This window comes from Mus pahari, chromosome 13 (assembly GCF_900095145.1).
Source record: "Mus pahari chromosome 13, PAHARI_EIJ_v1.1, whole genome shotgun sequence".
NCBI classification, from domain to species: Eukaryota; Metazoa; Chordata; class Mammalia; order Rodentia; family Muridae; genus Mus; species Mus pahari.
The window spans coordinates 7,760,659-7,776,087 of NC_034602.1; the positions used below are offsets into that span (position 1 = coordinate 7,760,659).

The window sequence follows — 15,429 nt, forward strand, 5'->3', positions numbered from 1 at the left end:
ACTGACCAGTCTTGCCAGTTCCCTTTGGCAATCTCATTAACAAAAGTTGGTTGTTTTGTTGTTGTTGTTGTTGTTTTTAAGATTCATTTATTTATTTATTATATAAATACACTGTAGCTGTTTTCAGACACTGCAGAAGAGGGGCGTCAGATCTCATTACAGATGGTTGTGAGCCACCACGTGGTTGCTGGGAATTGAACTCAGGGCTTTTGGAAGAGCAGTCAGTGCTCTTAACCGTTGAGACATCTCTCCAGCCCCAACAAAAGATTTTTTAAAAGAGGGAAACTCCAGGACACTTTTATAGGGTTTTAAAAGAATGTAAGAGACCAGATAAGCTGGAGTTCCTAGCATCTGCCAGAAAAAGTGAAGAAGAGTGTATTCCCATAAGAAGCAGGCAGGCTCGGCAGTGCAGGTGCCAGCTGCTGGATATGGTGAGAGCATTTCTGGCAGGCCTCTCTGGAGAGGTCTGCAGATGAGAGGTTTGGGGGAGGGGCACATTTAGATACTCATCTTCCCATTCTTAGCCCCTCCTTTACATGGAGGTGCATGTGTTCAGTTCTGGCTTCAGGCTCATCTGGATTTGGAAATCCCAGGAAGGCCTAGGACTTGTTTATGCAAGGTGAGCACCTTCTGTCTACATCGAAGGATATTATCAGACACTGACCAATGGTTTGAGGGGTCACAGGCCATCAGCTACAGTTTTATCAGAGAATGTCAGCAGATTGGTGCTCATACATCCCAAGGGAGTCTGTGGCATGCGAGGCGCCTGCGTGGCCATGGTAAACAGAAGGCTGCAAAACCCCTATCTCCTTGCCTCTCATTCCTCAGCAAGCTCACCAAGCTTCTATAAATAATTGGATGAAGTGAAACATGGTTATCCCTTTAAATATGTCTGCTCACTCCTCCCTCAGCGCTTCATTGCCTTCTCCCTAACTGCCCAACGTTAACACCCCTGGGCCCATCTGCCTGCTGCACAGGCACTTGAATTAAAGGTGGTAGCTGTAGACATCCAAGAAAACAGAGAAGTTATCTACATGGCTTAGTAATCCGTGTCTCAATAGTTGAGAAAGGGGTCTTCAACTGAATTTTCCCTCACAGATACAAATCAAGAGTAACTCATAAAATAAGGATATTTAATTATGGCATGGAATATCAAGAAATAAAATTATTTTTAAGATGAAAGATTAAAAAACAAAATTTCAAAGTGGGATAAGGGCTGGGGGCAGGTTGTAGTTGGAGGGATGGGAGGGGGAGGATGCATGTGGCAGAATGTGTCACACACGTGCAAGAAACTGTCATAGGATATAGTTTTACAAGGTGAAACATTTTGTTTTTAAGTTGTGTGTGTGTGTGTGCGTGTGCGTGTGCATGTGTGTGCGTGTGTGTATGTATATATGTATACAGAAGTTTACATCACACATGGCTTTTCCCTTCAAGCCATGGTTTCTCTGTGTAGCCCTGGCTGTCCTGGAGCATGCACTGTAGACCAGGCTGGCCTCGAACTCACAGAGATCCGTCTGCCTCTGCCTCCCGAGGGCTGGGATTAAAGGTCTGCACCACCACACTCGTCCCACACACCTGGTTTTAACTTGGCTGCTGGGGATCGAAGGTCTTCATGTTTGAGCATCGAGCACTTTTACTGGCTGAACAATCTCCTTAATCCCAATAAAATATTTGTCAAAAAGTGGGGTTTGGGTAGAGGGTTATCACTAAAAAGGGCTCTTTGGAGGATTCATTTCCTCCAAAAGGTAAGCTTTGGGAGATGGGGTATGTATGTGGTAACTTATCTTCTATGTGTGCTCATTTGAGTCTTCTGTCAATATTTGATTATGGAATAATAGTTACCTTTGTCGGTGTTTTAAATATTTTCATGTTCTTTTATTGTATCATTAAAACTTTCTTAAAAAAACATCTTTGAATGTGATGGATGAATAATGTCAGGCTCTAAAACGTTTAAGCGACCCTGAACTCCCATGAGTATTATTAAGAGCCAAAACTGAACGCAGAGCCCAGATCTCTGGTTTCTTGTCTTGGGTTCTGTAATTTTATACTAGGTCTTCATTATCTCCCAACAAATGATGTCATCTTACTTTTGTGTGTTATCAAAGGACAGCAGTGTTGGCGCCGACACTGGAGGATAGACAGTAATGTGAATTTTGTATCTGGGTCAGCTTCTAGCTATAATTCAGTCAACCTCCCTTACTCCCTTAATAAACTACCTGAGAGGGGCTAACAGTTTCCTCATGAAATAAAAAAAAGTGTTCTACTGTTGATGAACAATTCTGAACATGTTGTATTCAAATTGCTTTTAAAAATCATTTTGTTTTCTTTTCCCCCATTAAAGTGGGAAAAGGACAAAGACTGCCTTGTTTAAAGCTGACTCTCCGGTGTCTAGAACTGATTCAAATGCTGCTTATAAAATAGGGTCTCTCAGGGCAGGGTGCAGCCTGATTGTAACAAGGTCTACAACCCATTTTATCTCAGAAACAGAGAAGGAAGTAGGAAAAGGTCTGTCCAAGGGCAGCCAAGGCAAAGGGCATAGAACAAATGTTACTATGTTACTATGTTACTACGCAGATTTAACTCCAAATCTATAGAGATCTGATCATCTTTCCAGCCTCACAAAAAAGATTTCCTTTGTAAATGTAAACTGTCCTTATAACCACATGGAAGCAGAGAACTGACTTCCATATTGCTGTCTCGACTTCTGAACATGCTATGGGGCAGTTAAACACGCATGCAAATTAGTTCATTAGAAACCCCACAACGATACGGTTTTTCAGGGCTTCTGAGTTTAAAGATTATGTAAAAGAAGCATATTTCAAAATGGCATACACTGGGTCTCACCATCAGATTGGAGGGGGCATAGTCTATGCCCCCAGCAGTAGTACCTTTGCCTTCAAGTCCCTTTGGCTCAGAGCTTTACACAGGTGCTGGGGTCTGTCTGTGCTACATGTGGGAATGACCGGGAGTACTCCCTTATTAACTTGTAATAACAGTCTGCGGCGACAGACTTCTGTTATGTTTTCCATGTGGTTAGAAGACATGAGTGAGAGAAACAAGTTGTAAATAGAAACTCTGTGTTAGAGTTTCTATTGCTGTGAAGAGACCATGACCACGGCAACTCTTATAAAGGAAAGCATTTGATTGGGGCTGGCTTACAGTTCAGAGGGTCAGCCCATTATTGTCATGGCAGGAAGCCTGGTAGTGTTCAGGGAGACAAGGTGAGGGAGAAGGAGCTGAGAGGTGTACATGGGGATAGGCAGGCAGCAGAAAGAGACACACTGAAACACACTTCCTCCAACAAGGCCACACCTCGTAATAGTGCCACTCCCGGTGGACCTGTGGGGGCTATTTTTATTCAAACTACCACATTTTGCTACTTTTCAGAACAGAAAACGTGAAAATACGTATTCTCAAGGGTAAGAAGGTCTGACTGTTTCGTCCTGAGACCTTGCCAGTTTCCTTATGGTTGAACCTGGCCTTTTCCCGTTCTTAATATTTTAATCCAGTGGATGGTCCTCTGTTATGAGGATCAGACACAGTGTGTCTGATTCTTGCAAGGAGAAAGAATCCCAGAAGTTTTTTGTTTCTTTTTATTTCTTAACCACCCCCTGCCACAAGGCAGTATTTAACTTTCATTTGAACTGACTGAGCATTTCAGTTAATAACATAAAAATAAATAAATTTGACTCCACTCCTCAAGGGTGGTACTTCCACACTCACGACTTGGTCCTTGTCTTGTTCACGCCAGTCTCTGACATGGGACGATTTAGCGTGAACTGAGTAACTTCGCTGGTGTTTTCTGAAGAGTGGAGGTGATAAGGCTAGCGTATCAGAGCAAGGGACTGAAGTTGCGCTGCACGCCAGCTCGGGTGAAGAAGCTGAATGCCATTTAAACTGTCAATCCCTGCTCTTGCTGTGTCGTTGAATATTAGAATCATTTCCGAGTTTGACTGTAAGAAAAATGCTTAGACCGGGGGCTCTTCCCCTCCTAAGGACTGGCAATGATGGCCAGACAAGAACAGAGTTGGGACCTGCGTCACTGGCAACTCTAACCTGGAGCCTTGCTTGTTTCTGCCCTTTCAGACTCCTGTCCTGTGCTGTGGCCAGTGTCACAGCCAGCTGCTGCACCTCTGGTATTCTTCCACTCACTCATGGATGTATGCTTCCTGATTTAACACTGGCAGCCCCAGAGTAGGGAATCAGAGGCAACCAGATGAGGCTGACTTCAGGCTGCCCCCAAAGGCCTTGGCCAGACTATATCATAGAGGCCTAGTGTGTGCCTGCATGAAGTACTTAAATTTTTTTCTTTGAAAAAAATCAGAAATAGTGTGTAAGTAACCAATATAATTTTTTTATCTTGCTGGATAAAATAAAAATTGGTAAAGTAAGGCAGGTGTTAGACAGGGGTTCACTTCTCAGGAGTGCTGAGTCACTCAGGAGCACGGTTGTAACAGTCTCAGAAACCTTAGCAGTTAAACCTATTTAAATTGTGAATTTACAAGCTCAGAAACTACAGTCCAGTTAACCTTAAGACAGCTGTAAAATGGTGGAATCTTGGTTTAGATTGGTGTGATTTCAAAGCCCATGTTTACTAGGCATATATAGGTATATAGGTGTGTACACATACAGAGAGCCATACAGTCAGAGAGGGTATGGAAGTTGTCTTCTTTTCAAGCTTATTAAATTTTCTAGACATTCAGAGGTACAGCTTACTTGGCAGGTAGAATCAGAAAATTTCTTAAAGATGTAAGAATTGGGCTGGAGATGTAATTCAGAGCTATAGTGCTAACCTCACATGCATGAGGTACTGGGTTTGCCCCCTGCTATTAAGGAAAGACAGACAGATAAATGGAATATGGCTGTTTGTTTTTATTCATAATAGTGTATGTGTGTGCTGCCTGCTGCCTGTTCTGTGTTGCACATGGTTGTTAGTCAAGCCTTGATTCTGTGACCAAGACATTATCAAAGGCTCTATCTCCTCTTTACCCTTGGCTTAGTTGGAGGATGGATATGAGTCAAAGATGAAAGCTATTAAAAGTTTAAGTTCAGAATTTAATGTATTTATTTTCGCACATTCTAAAAGTACCTGATCGGGTTTTTCTTTCTTTTCTTTTTTTTTTTAGTTAGTAACTTGATTTTCTTAGATAACAAGACAAAATTGACAATTCCTGTGACTGATAAACAAAACAAAACAAAACAAAACAAAACAAAACAAAACCCAGGTTCAAGCAGGTATTTTGGTTCTACTGGTGTAAAATTAGGATGATGTGCGAAGAAATCTCGTTCTAGAAGTTTGAAACATTGACTCATAGAACAACAAAGGTAGCCTTGCTTCTAGCTCTCTTGAGGACAGGTGTCTATACAGCCAATCCTCCTACCCTTCCACCTTTGTACTGACAGGAGTCAGGATAAAATTCAGTCAGGAACTGAATTTATTTATTTGCAGCCTGGGTCCCGAGCCCCTTACTAACTGTGCTTTCTCCCCATGAAATGACTCCTCCCATACTCAGAGTTCTCCAGATACAGCCAGGACACGTTCATCTACGACTCCCTCCCCTTCCTCCTACCCCCCTTCTTCCCCTCCTTCCCTCCTTCCTTCCTTCTTTTCTCAACCCCTAACCTTTCTTCCTTTTCCTCCTATGCTGGGAACCAAACCCATGAACTGGCATTTGCTAGGCAAGTGCTCTACCCCTATAAACTGGTGGAGGACTTTGAGTATCATATAAACAACCCTAAACTTTCCTTTGAGTCTTTATTGAAGTTAACAGAATCAAAGACCAATATTCAGGTGTAGATACATTATTAACTATCAGTGATGGAATTTACATTATCTATAAATGTATAAATATAAGCTGAGATTGTGAAATGATCAGGTGTTTAGGTTCTGAAGCCAGTCAGACCTGAGTTTGCCTGGTTGGTTGGTTGGTTGGTTGGTTGGTTTTGAGACAAGGTCTTTCTCAGTAACCCAGGCTGATGTTGAAGTCATCATGTAGTCCAGGTTGACCTTTAATTCATGGTGACTCTCCTGTGTCAGCTTCTCAGTACGTAGTCCAGATTGGCCTCTGCGCCATGGTGACTCTCCTGTTTCGGCTCTTTCTCTATGGTTGGGGTCATGGGCATGAACAACTCTGCTCGGCCAGATGTGTATTTTAAAATGTTTTTTTTACTTACTACTTCTGTGGCTTTATACAGATTACTCATTATCCTTCTGTGAAATGGGATAAAATGATCCTCACCAGTGTGAAGTAAGGTATATACTTAGCATATACTAAGCATTTTGTTGCTTAGTCTTGTTACCATGTTTTATTATGTTAAACCTGAATTTGTCTTCCTCTGAACTTGAAGTTCATTAGCACTTTCCCACGATCTTCTCCACGGCTCTTTTTTAGGGGTGGTGGGAATACAGGATGTTGTGTAGCCTAGGCTAGACTTGAGTTTACTGTGCCTGGACGGCTTCTGATCCTCCTGCCTCTACTTCCTCACTGCTGGGATTACAGGTGGCTGTGGCCATCCCGTTTATGTGGCACTAGCAGTGAAAGCTGGGGTCCTGTGCACCTAGGCAAGTGCTGTGCCAGCTGAATTATGTCCTCACTCATGTTTCTCTCTCTGTAGCTTTTCCTTCTCTCAGGGGCTAGAGTGAGCCCCCGTGTCCCATGCCCACACGCTGTTCTCTTACCTCCACTTCCAAACCTTTCAGTGTCTACTACATGAATGGTGGTGACCACAAAAGAATCTTAGATCTTCCCCAGTTAGGAGCTGGCTGCCTTTGCCTGTCTTTCACACAAACCTAATCTTTGAAACTCTAGCTTGTAGAACTATGGACAATTTTAAGTAATCAAAATCTTAATTTTCTATCAGTGGGGTTATAATATATCAAAGCTCATAAAATCAATTGTATTTTCTGACAAAGTGTGCTAGATTTAGCTCAAACCATCTGCTTTGGGTTAGAGGGGGAAATTCTGCTAATTCTACAATTGTCCAGAGTAGCTTACTTCTGGCTTTGTCTCTTTCCAGTTACCAGGGACTGTTAAAGGATCCAATGAGATCATGCATGTGAAAAGGTTTCTAGTTAATGTGAGAGCTGATCATTGTATTTGAAAAAAGGCCCAGTACCAACTTATGTCAGAACACACCCTCAAAACAGAGATACTGTTTCCTCTCTGCCCACCTTCTACCCATTGCCTCCAAAAGCTTAGCACAGGCAGAGCCAGCGAGCCCCTGTCTGACTTCCCTCTCCTTCCCTCGGTCTCACATTTTCTCTCAGAGAATGGCATGCAAGAACATGAGTCTAGACTTAGGGATACAACATGCATGCCAGGGATTAACCAGATCTAGGAGTGGGGGGTATAGAGAACACTTTTGTGCTATTTTCTAATCTTCCTGTCAGCTTTAATTCTGGCAGTACTCACAGGTTAAATAATGTTTCAAAAGAAAGGCCAGTCACTATGTGTGTGCATGTGCATGTGTGTATGTGTTTTTTGAGTTTGTTTTCTTATTTTTGGTTTAGCTACTTATATGCATAGTATGTTCAGTAAACTAAGAATTAAGTATGAGATCGTTGACATTATCATATCATCCACAAACACCAGATCCTTGATAATCCCAAGACCTCTTGCACTGGACATTGTTATTAACTAAATTGTGCCCCCTCCAAATTCTATACTTAAGCCCATTCTGCACTTCAGACTAACTATTTTTGATGTACCTACTTAAAAAAGAGTAAGTAGCTCTACTATATGATCCAGGGAATGACATAAGTATATTAAAGAGGCATCTGGGCTCCCGCGGCTACTGTAGTGTTATTCGGAATAGCCAAGCGTGGAAACAACCTCAGTACTTGTTGACAGATAAGTGGTCTAGGGAGATACACATCATGATGAACTGTGAGTGAGCCACAAAGATGAAAAAGAGCAAAGGCCCATCCCTGCAGCATCCCTGCAGCATCTCAGGGCCTGGGGTACATGATGTTAATGAATCAGAACAAGTCAGGCATTGGGAGAAAAGTCCTGCCTGTCACTCCGATAAATGTTCATCTCAGCCAGGCATGGTGGTGCACACCTTTGAGTCCAGTGCTCAGGAGGCAGAAGCAGGCAGATCTGTGAGTTCAGGGCCAGCCTGGTCTATAGAGTGAGTTCCAGAACAGCCAGGGCTACACAGAGAAGAAGCCCTGTGTCTCAAAATTAAACAAAACCAAACCCAAAACATTCATCTCAGGGTAGGGAAATAAATAAATGAAAAGAAAGGCAGAAGCAACTTCTAGCTAACTGTCCCCCATTCTCCACGCTTATGGTATAGCGTGTGCCCCGCCCCCACCCCAAATATGTAAAACTGACAGGTGAGGTTATTCTCTGACCTCCACATATGTAACGTGGCATGTACATACCCCCACACATGCATACAAGTCCATCTCATTGTCACTGCAGGTCAGTGGTGGAATGCGTGTGTGGCTTGCATAAGGCCCTGGATTCAGTCCTTAGCACCCAAACAGTTGATTTCACAGAAGGTGAGAGCAGGGTGTCAGTGACCCAGAGGCTGGAGAGGATAGAAGGAGGCAAGGGGGAGTTTAATCAATGGGTCCCAAATCAATGGGTAGGAGCAAGATCTTCCACAGTTGATTGTCTATAGACAATGCACTGCAATTTCCAAAGGCTAGAAGAAAGAACTGTGTTTTCACCATTTAAAAATGAGATAGATATGTTGGACTGATTTAAGCATTATACAGTATATGCAAGTTTCAAAATATCTCATGGTACCCTATAAATATAAACTTTTTAATGTTTTCATTATTAGTTAAACATCAATTTAAAGGCCAGATGTGGTGGTTCACACCTTTGCCCACATCATTCAGGAGGCAGAGGCACTCAGATCACTCCTAAGTTTGAGGACAGCCTGGTCTATATAACAAGTTCTAGACAAGCTAGAACTTCACAGTGAATGAAGTCCTGTCTGGGAAAAAACAAAAAGTCACAGTTATGGGATTAGGGGATGGTTTAGTCAGTAAAGTGCATGGAGAGGCTTGAGTTCAATCTAAAGAACCCACCTGAGACAGCTGAGTGTGGTGGCATGAGCTTGTGATCACCATGCTGGAAAGACAGATAGCCAGCCAGCTCAGTGAGCTCCTGGCCACTAAGAGATTTTTGTCTCAAAAGCCAAGGTAAATGTCCGAGGCTTTCACATGTGTTTGTACATGTGTGTGTGTGTGTGTGTGCGCGCACACACACACACACACACACCTGAAAACTGAAACTGGAAACTCACAGGCTTGGAAAGGCCATATACCTTTTTAATGAAAAGCTAGTAAATGAGGCTCCTAGGAGCAGTTAGTGACAAGAAGAACAGCGGTAGACATGGGTTAGTCAGTGAGTTCCTGTACTTTATGCCAACTTTTTGTCTTCTCCCATGGTCCTCGTTTCTCAGAAGTGTTTTGCTTTAATCAGATAGAAGAAGCTCTAACAAGGGATCCCATGATTCTCAGTTACCTTCAATTCAGAACAATCCATTTGTCAGAATAGACTCTTGGGGTAGGATATTTGATCCCTTTTAATGTTTAGAGAGGAAAATGTACAGATATGAATATTAATCCTGTGATTCTGCCTGTAACAGACAAGAGGCCATTAGGCATGTCCCTTGACATACCTAGAACCTTAATTTCATATTCTAGAAAGTAAGACCTGTAAGCATTTATACTAGTCTAAAGTTATTGTTCATGAGGCAGGAGAGACTATCTTGGATTTGCTCTTCTCATTTAAGACCATAGAGAGTTAGGGTTACCTGGCCCACATGAGATCTCTGCCACACAAACATCACAGACCTTACTTTTTGATACTACCTAGATTGGCTCATCAATCCTGAGTGACTGAAGGGACTATATTGGAGGGAGATCTTGTGAGAGAGGTCTTGCTGCGTGGAGAAGGACCTGAGAAATACCTATTACTACTTCGAAATCTGGTCATCCTTTATATTTGTCTAGCTAAAACTTCCCAGTGAACCTATAACAATTTCTTTTCTTTTCTTTTTTTTTTTTTTTTTTTTTTTTTTTTTTTTTTTTTTTTTTTTTTTGAGACAGGGTTTCTCTGTGTAGCCCTGGCTGTCCTGGAACTAACTTGTAGACCAGGCTGGCCTCGAACTCAGAAATTCGCCTGCCTCTGCCTCCCGAGTGCTAGGATTAAAGGCGTGTGCCACCACGCCTGGCCACAATTTCTTTTTGGCCAGAGTTGCAGATGGCCCAGGCTAACTAGAGACAAATCATAATTCTTTCATTATTATATAAGGTAGGGACAGCACTGACTTTGAAGCCAGCCAGAGCTGGGAATTCAATTATCTGACTTGTGTCATTTAAAAGATTTCTAGATGAAGTTAACCTTTCTTGCCCTCAGAGTTCTCATCCACAGAGTAGCAATACCTAGGTATCTACCTTAAATTTACACCATGTTAGCTGAGCTGCCAGGCAGGAGAGCCTCTCATAATGGGAACAAGGGCATCTGTCTCTGTTTACACTTGTGTTTCATTGTGGACACTGTGGATATGCTTTGTATGGTAAAACACCACACAGGCTTAAAGGCCTGGAGTCTGGTTTGCTGTGCTAGGCCCTGGACCTCTGCAACTTGCTCATGCCAGATAAAGAACCTTAGCTAGAACTAGAGTCTTAGTCATTGTTCTGTCACTGTGAGGAGACACCATTACCAAAGCATTATATTTGGGGGCTTAAGTACAGTTTTAGAGGGTTCATGATCATCATGGCAGGAAGCAGGCAGGCATGGTACTGGAGCAGTAGCTGAGAGCTTTATATCCTGATCAGCAGGCAGGGGAGGGGGGAGATGGGGGTGGGAGGAAGGAGCTTGGTCTTGGGCTTTTGAAACCTTGATGCCTATTTCCAGTGACACACTTCCTCCAACAAGGCCACTCCTAATCCTTCCCCTCCAGCTCATCATCTGGATGCAAATGTATGTGCCTGTGGGGCCATTTTCATTCAAACCACTACTGTTGTCCTACAGGTTTCTCCTTAAACATCCTCTTGTGTTTTACAGGAATCTGAATTTTTGTGTCTGGAATTTGATGAAGTTAAAGTCAAGCAAATCCTGAAGAAGCTGTCGGAGGTAGAAGAGAGTATCAACAGGCTGATGCAGGCAGCCTAAGTGAAGGATGGAAGAAGGAGCGTTTGAAGTGAAGCTGCTCACAGACTTCCTCCACTGACCCTTTGAAAGTCTTGTTCGCCCACTGGTGTTACCAAAAGACATTGTGTACATGTATGAAAGTATTCAAGAATAAATAAAAATATATTTTAAAAAGTGGGTAAAAAAGAGAAACCCCTTAAATTCCAATCTTGCTTGTCTGTTTGTTGAGTTCTTTATTTTCACATCTGTTCCACTGGAGAGGTTCCCATATTTTAGCACGCATAAGGATTATGAGGGACATTTATAAAAACATACTGAGCTGGGGCGGTGTTGGCACACACCTTTAATCCCAGCACTTGGGAGGCAGAGGCAGGTGGATTTCTGAGTTTGAGGCCAGCCTGGTCTACATAGTTAGTTTCAGGACAGCCAAGGCTACACAGAGAAACCCTGTCTTGAAAACCAAAAAAAAAAAAAAAAAAAAAAAAAAAAAAAGAAAAAAAACTAAGAAAAAGAAAAGAAAAGAAACCCTATCTCAAAGAACAAAAACAAAAAACCAAAACATACTGAAATTTGCCAGGTGGTGGTACACACACTGTCATTAATCCCAGCACTTGGGAGGCAGAGGCAGGCAGATCTCTGAGTTCCAGTTCAGCCAGGATTACACAAAGTAACCCTGTCTCGAATAAATAAAATCAAACAAAAAGTGAAATTAAACAGGAGGCTGGAGGGGGTATACAGCTCCCTAGTAAAGCACTCATTTAGTGTGCAAGGAGGTGGGGCAGGTTTACCTCAGAGCCTCAGGGTCAACAGAATTGACGCTTTAGAATTCCTTCCAGCGGTTGTTTGTTCTTGGGAGAGCTGTTAGTCATCCACACAGGACTCATTATGTATCATATAATATTCTTGATATTCACCCTCAGAAAGTGAGGAAGCGTTACAGTCATGTAGGTAGTGCTCACCAGTGTGTGCTCTAAGCTGCAGTGTAGTAGAACCTGCCTACCCGAACAAGATTAAACTTGAATCTCGTGAGATTCTCCTGGGACCAGCTGATGTAGTTGAATAGGTGTGGTATAAATCTAGAGGTTGGGTTTGATCTGACTGGGGATACTCAAGCTTTTTAAAAATTACATTCTTATTTTGCGTGTGTATGTATGTATATGGGATAAAACACACATGCTACAGAATGCCTGTAGAGGGCAGAAGACAAGGAAATTTCGTTCTCTCCTTCCATAATGTGGGTTCTAGGGCTTGAACTCTGGTTGTCATACACGGCAGCAAGTGCCTTTCTCACAGGGTGTGCACACATGTGCGCAAGTATGTGCGCGCGCACACAAGAAAGAAACACAACACCAACTTCTGGCCTCCACATGCATGTGCACCAGACCACAGATGTACCCAAGGATATGCAAATATGCATGTCTACCCAGAGAGAGAGGGACTAGTGTAATGAAAACTGTTCTAGTAGACTGTTCTATCCTTTATTGAGACACAATGCTTGGAGCATCACCAGTTGGGGAGACAGGTTCATCTTGGCTCACCATTTTGGAGGGTTCAGTCCATGGTCTCTTGGCTCCCTTGTTTTGAGCCTGAGGAGAGGCAGAGCATCCTAGCAGAAAGCAGTGAAGCCTAATTACACACCTCCTGCAGCCAGGATGCTCTCAGAGACTGGAAAGCAGCAGACTTGTAGCCTCCTTCACGGGTGTGTCCCTACTGACCTGAATTCCGTCCACGGGGTCCCACCTCCCAGCAGCACCTCAGGCAAATGACCAACCCTTTAACTCACAGCCTTTGGGGGCATATGCAGGACCACCCCAGCACACATCAAGGACCTTCCAGCGAAGGCTTCAATCCTTCTTGACCCTGTTTCATCTGATTCTGAAGTGTGGAAGCTTAGCTGCTTGTGTGTTCCAGTGCTGTTCTCTTGCTGTGGTTACAGCACTCTGGCTCTCAGGAGACCCTAGGTCTTCGGGAAGTTCTTCCTTCTAAACAAACTTGGAGACACAAAGCTTCCGACACCCCATCGGAAAGCATGGCTCCTTCTCTTGGGGAGGATTTAGGAAATAATGGCTTTAGATGTAGCCCCCAAGAGCCCTTCTGAAAACAGCTTGAAATTATAGAGTACATCCAGAAAAAGTGTGTGGTTTGGAACAAAAAGTTGTACAAGCATCTTTCTATTCCCAGGGCACTCCCACAAGGTCTAGAATTTGGATAATGTGTCCTGCTGTGAAATGGAGGATAAGAGTGTTTCTTCAGATAAATGCCTGAGGCGGCTGTGGAAGGAAGGACCAATAGCTATCTCACTAGTGTTGACTCACGGGCCATGAGGGTCTGTGGAAGCAGGAAAGAACCATTCACACCTGCGTACTGTTTACTGAGTCATGCCATTGCAAGTAATAACTGCACAAGTGGTGTGGGCTTTTAAAAATGAGTTCTCCAAAACCTGGGACATTAGGAAAACTGTTCATGTATATTGAGTTTTCTAAAATATTTCTTTTAGGAAAGAAAACTGGTTTGTGAAGACAGTCTCCATATTTCATATTACACATTTCTGAATAAAAAGATGTTTTGGACAAGATATTTTATATTTATTGATTTTTTTAAAAAAAATGTATTAAACATAAACCATAATAAACTATGTTATTCTTTAAAATTCTATAAAAGTATAGAGACATACTAAGAAAAACAGTTAAATGACCTATCAGCTAAACATACAAGGATAGCAGGAAGAATGTGGAAAAGTGAATTCTTCATTTTTAGAAGCAGAGTATGTAGCTCTAGGGCTTGGAAAAGCATTCATAGAGGCTATTTGAAATGCAGTCTGCTGCTTTTCCCAGAAAGTAAAAGGGATTTACTCCCTTCTAGATAACTAACTGGATGTTATCCTTTTTGTGTATTTTCTAGAATAGTTATTTTTGTAAAGTTTTATAAGGGACACTCATTCTCAATGAGGAACAGGCCAAGAACACTAGCAGGGAGGTCTGAGAGAGCCTACTAGGTTTTCTACGTATGTAATTCTAGAACCATCTTGAGGTTAAGAACCAGAAGATAAAAATGACTGCAGCCTGAACTCATGGAATCATCCCTGCTTTGATAATCGTCATCCTAATACCCATCTGTTAGAACCCCAGGCAGAAGTCAGCTTTCAGAATCAAGCCAGAAAGCCCTAGCTAGGCTTTGGTAGTTTCATATGGATACGAGTGAAAGTTCTGGCCTTAACTCTCAGGTCTGGCTGTTCTTGGAAGCTCTGGTTCATACCAGTTTTATCAGCTAAGGACCAAATTCTACCACTGTATGTCCCGGCCCGAGGGACAAGCTATTCGGGGGGGGGGGGGGGGATCGTGACTGAAAGGGAAACGGGCGGGACAAAATGGAGGAGACCCTGCAATGTTTGTCAAGGTCTGTTTATTGGGAAAAAGGTTACAGAATATAAGCTGTGAGAAGGAGGAAGTAAAGAGGGAGAAACTTGCTCCTGCCTCCGCCTGGGGGTGAGGGTGGCTCTGAATACCTGCCCAGGAACTTGGGATCTACTCTTATCTCGGAGCATTCTGTGGTTTTTCCTGGAAAGTTTGCAGTTACTATTATCTGATCTTGGTTTTCTGTCCACTGTCATTGCAAANGGTCAGAAGTTTCTCAAAAAGTGGGGGGAACTTTGGCTTATAGCTAAGTGTCGGTCTCCAACAACTGTAGCCTTCCCTTTCTCTAATGTCTTTTAAAATCAGTCTTTTAAAAACTGTAGCAGAGACTTGACATGAACACCTAAAATCTTAGATAACTGACATCATGTCAAGCTGCTCATAATTGAAGCTCTTTGTTTAGAACTGGCTGAAAGTTTGGAGAATGGATTATAATAGAAGTTAATGGAAATGAATGTCAACAGAAAATGTCCGTGGCGCGCACAGTTCATATCCAGACTAGTGAGAAGGGACCCAGGGTTGGCTGAGTGACAGAGAGGATGCTGTGCTCTAATGCAGGACAAGTGCTACCCTAAGTCTTAGCTGCCTGTGGCTACAGACAGATGTTAAGACGGGGTTCTGCAACAGAAGTGTGAATCTAAACAGAACTAATTGTTAGCTTAAGCTGGACTCTAGTCAACCCCCAAATTTGAGAAGTAGCAAGTGTCATCAGATTTTGACTGGTTTCTGCTCATATGGAGGTAACCATTGTTGTCTCTCATGGCATCACAGCTGTATGAAACACCAAGCTAGTTTTTGTGCAAAGAAACTGCCCTTGTCTGTTTCCTGTGACATAAGAGTGCCAACTGATACCATTTACAAGCCCAACGCAGAAGCATCAGAATAAATTACAAAGC

At 42.7% G+C, this 15,429-nt stretch overlaps 1 protein-coding gene across 1 annotated transcript in view; it reads left to right on the forward strand.

Annotated features, from left to right (window-relative positions):
• LOC110330482 (COMM domain-containing protein 1) overlaps positions 1-11,310 on the forward strand; it is a 56,094-nt gene extending 44,784 nt beyond the window's left edge. The window contains exon 3 of the mRNA XM_021210611.2: positions 11,034-11,310. Within this exon, the coding sequence (XP_021066270.1) occupies positions 11,034-11,141 (108 nt within the window). The 3' untranslated portion in view covers positions 11,142-11,310. The remainder of the gene's footprint in view (positions 1-11,033) is intronic.
• Positions 11,311-15,429: the final 4,119 nt, after the last annotated feature.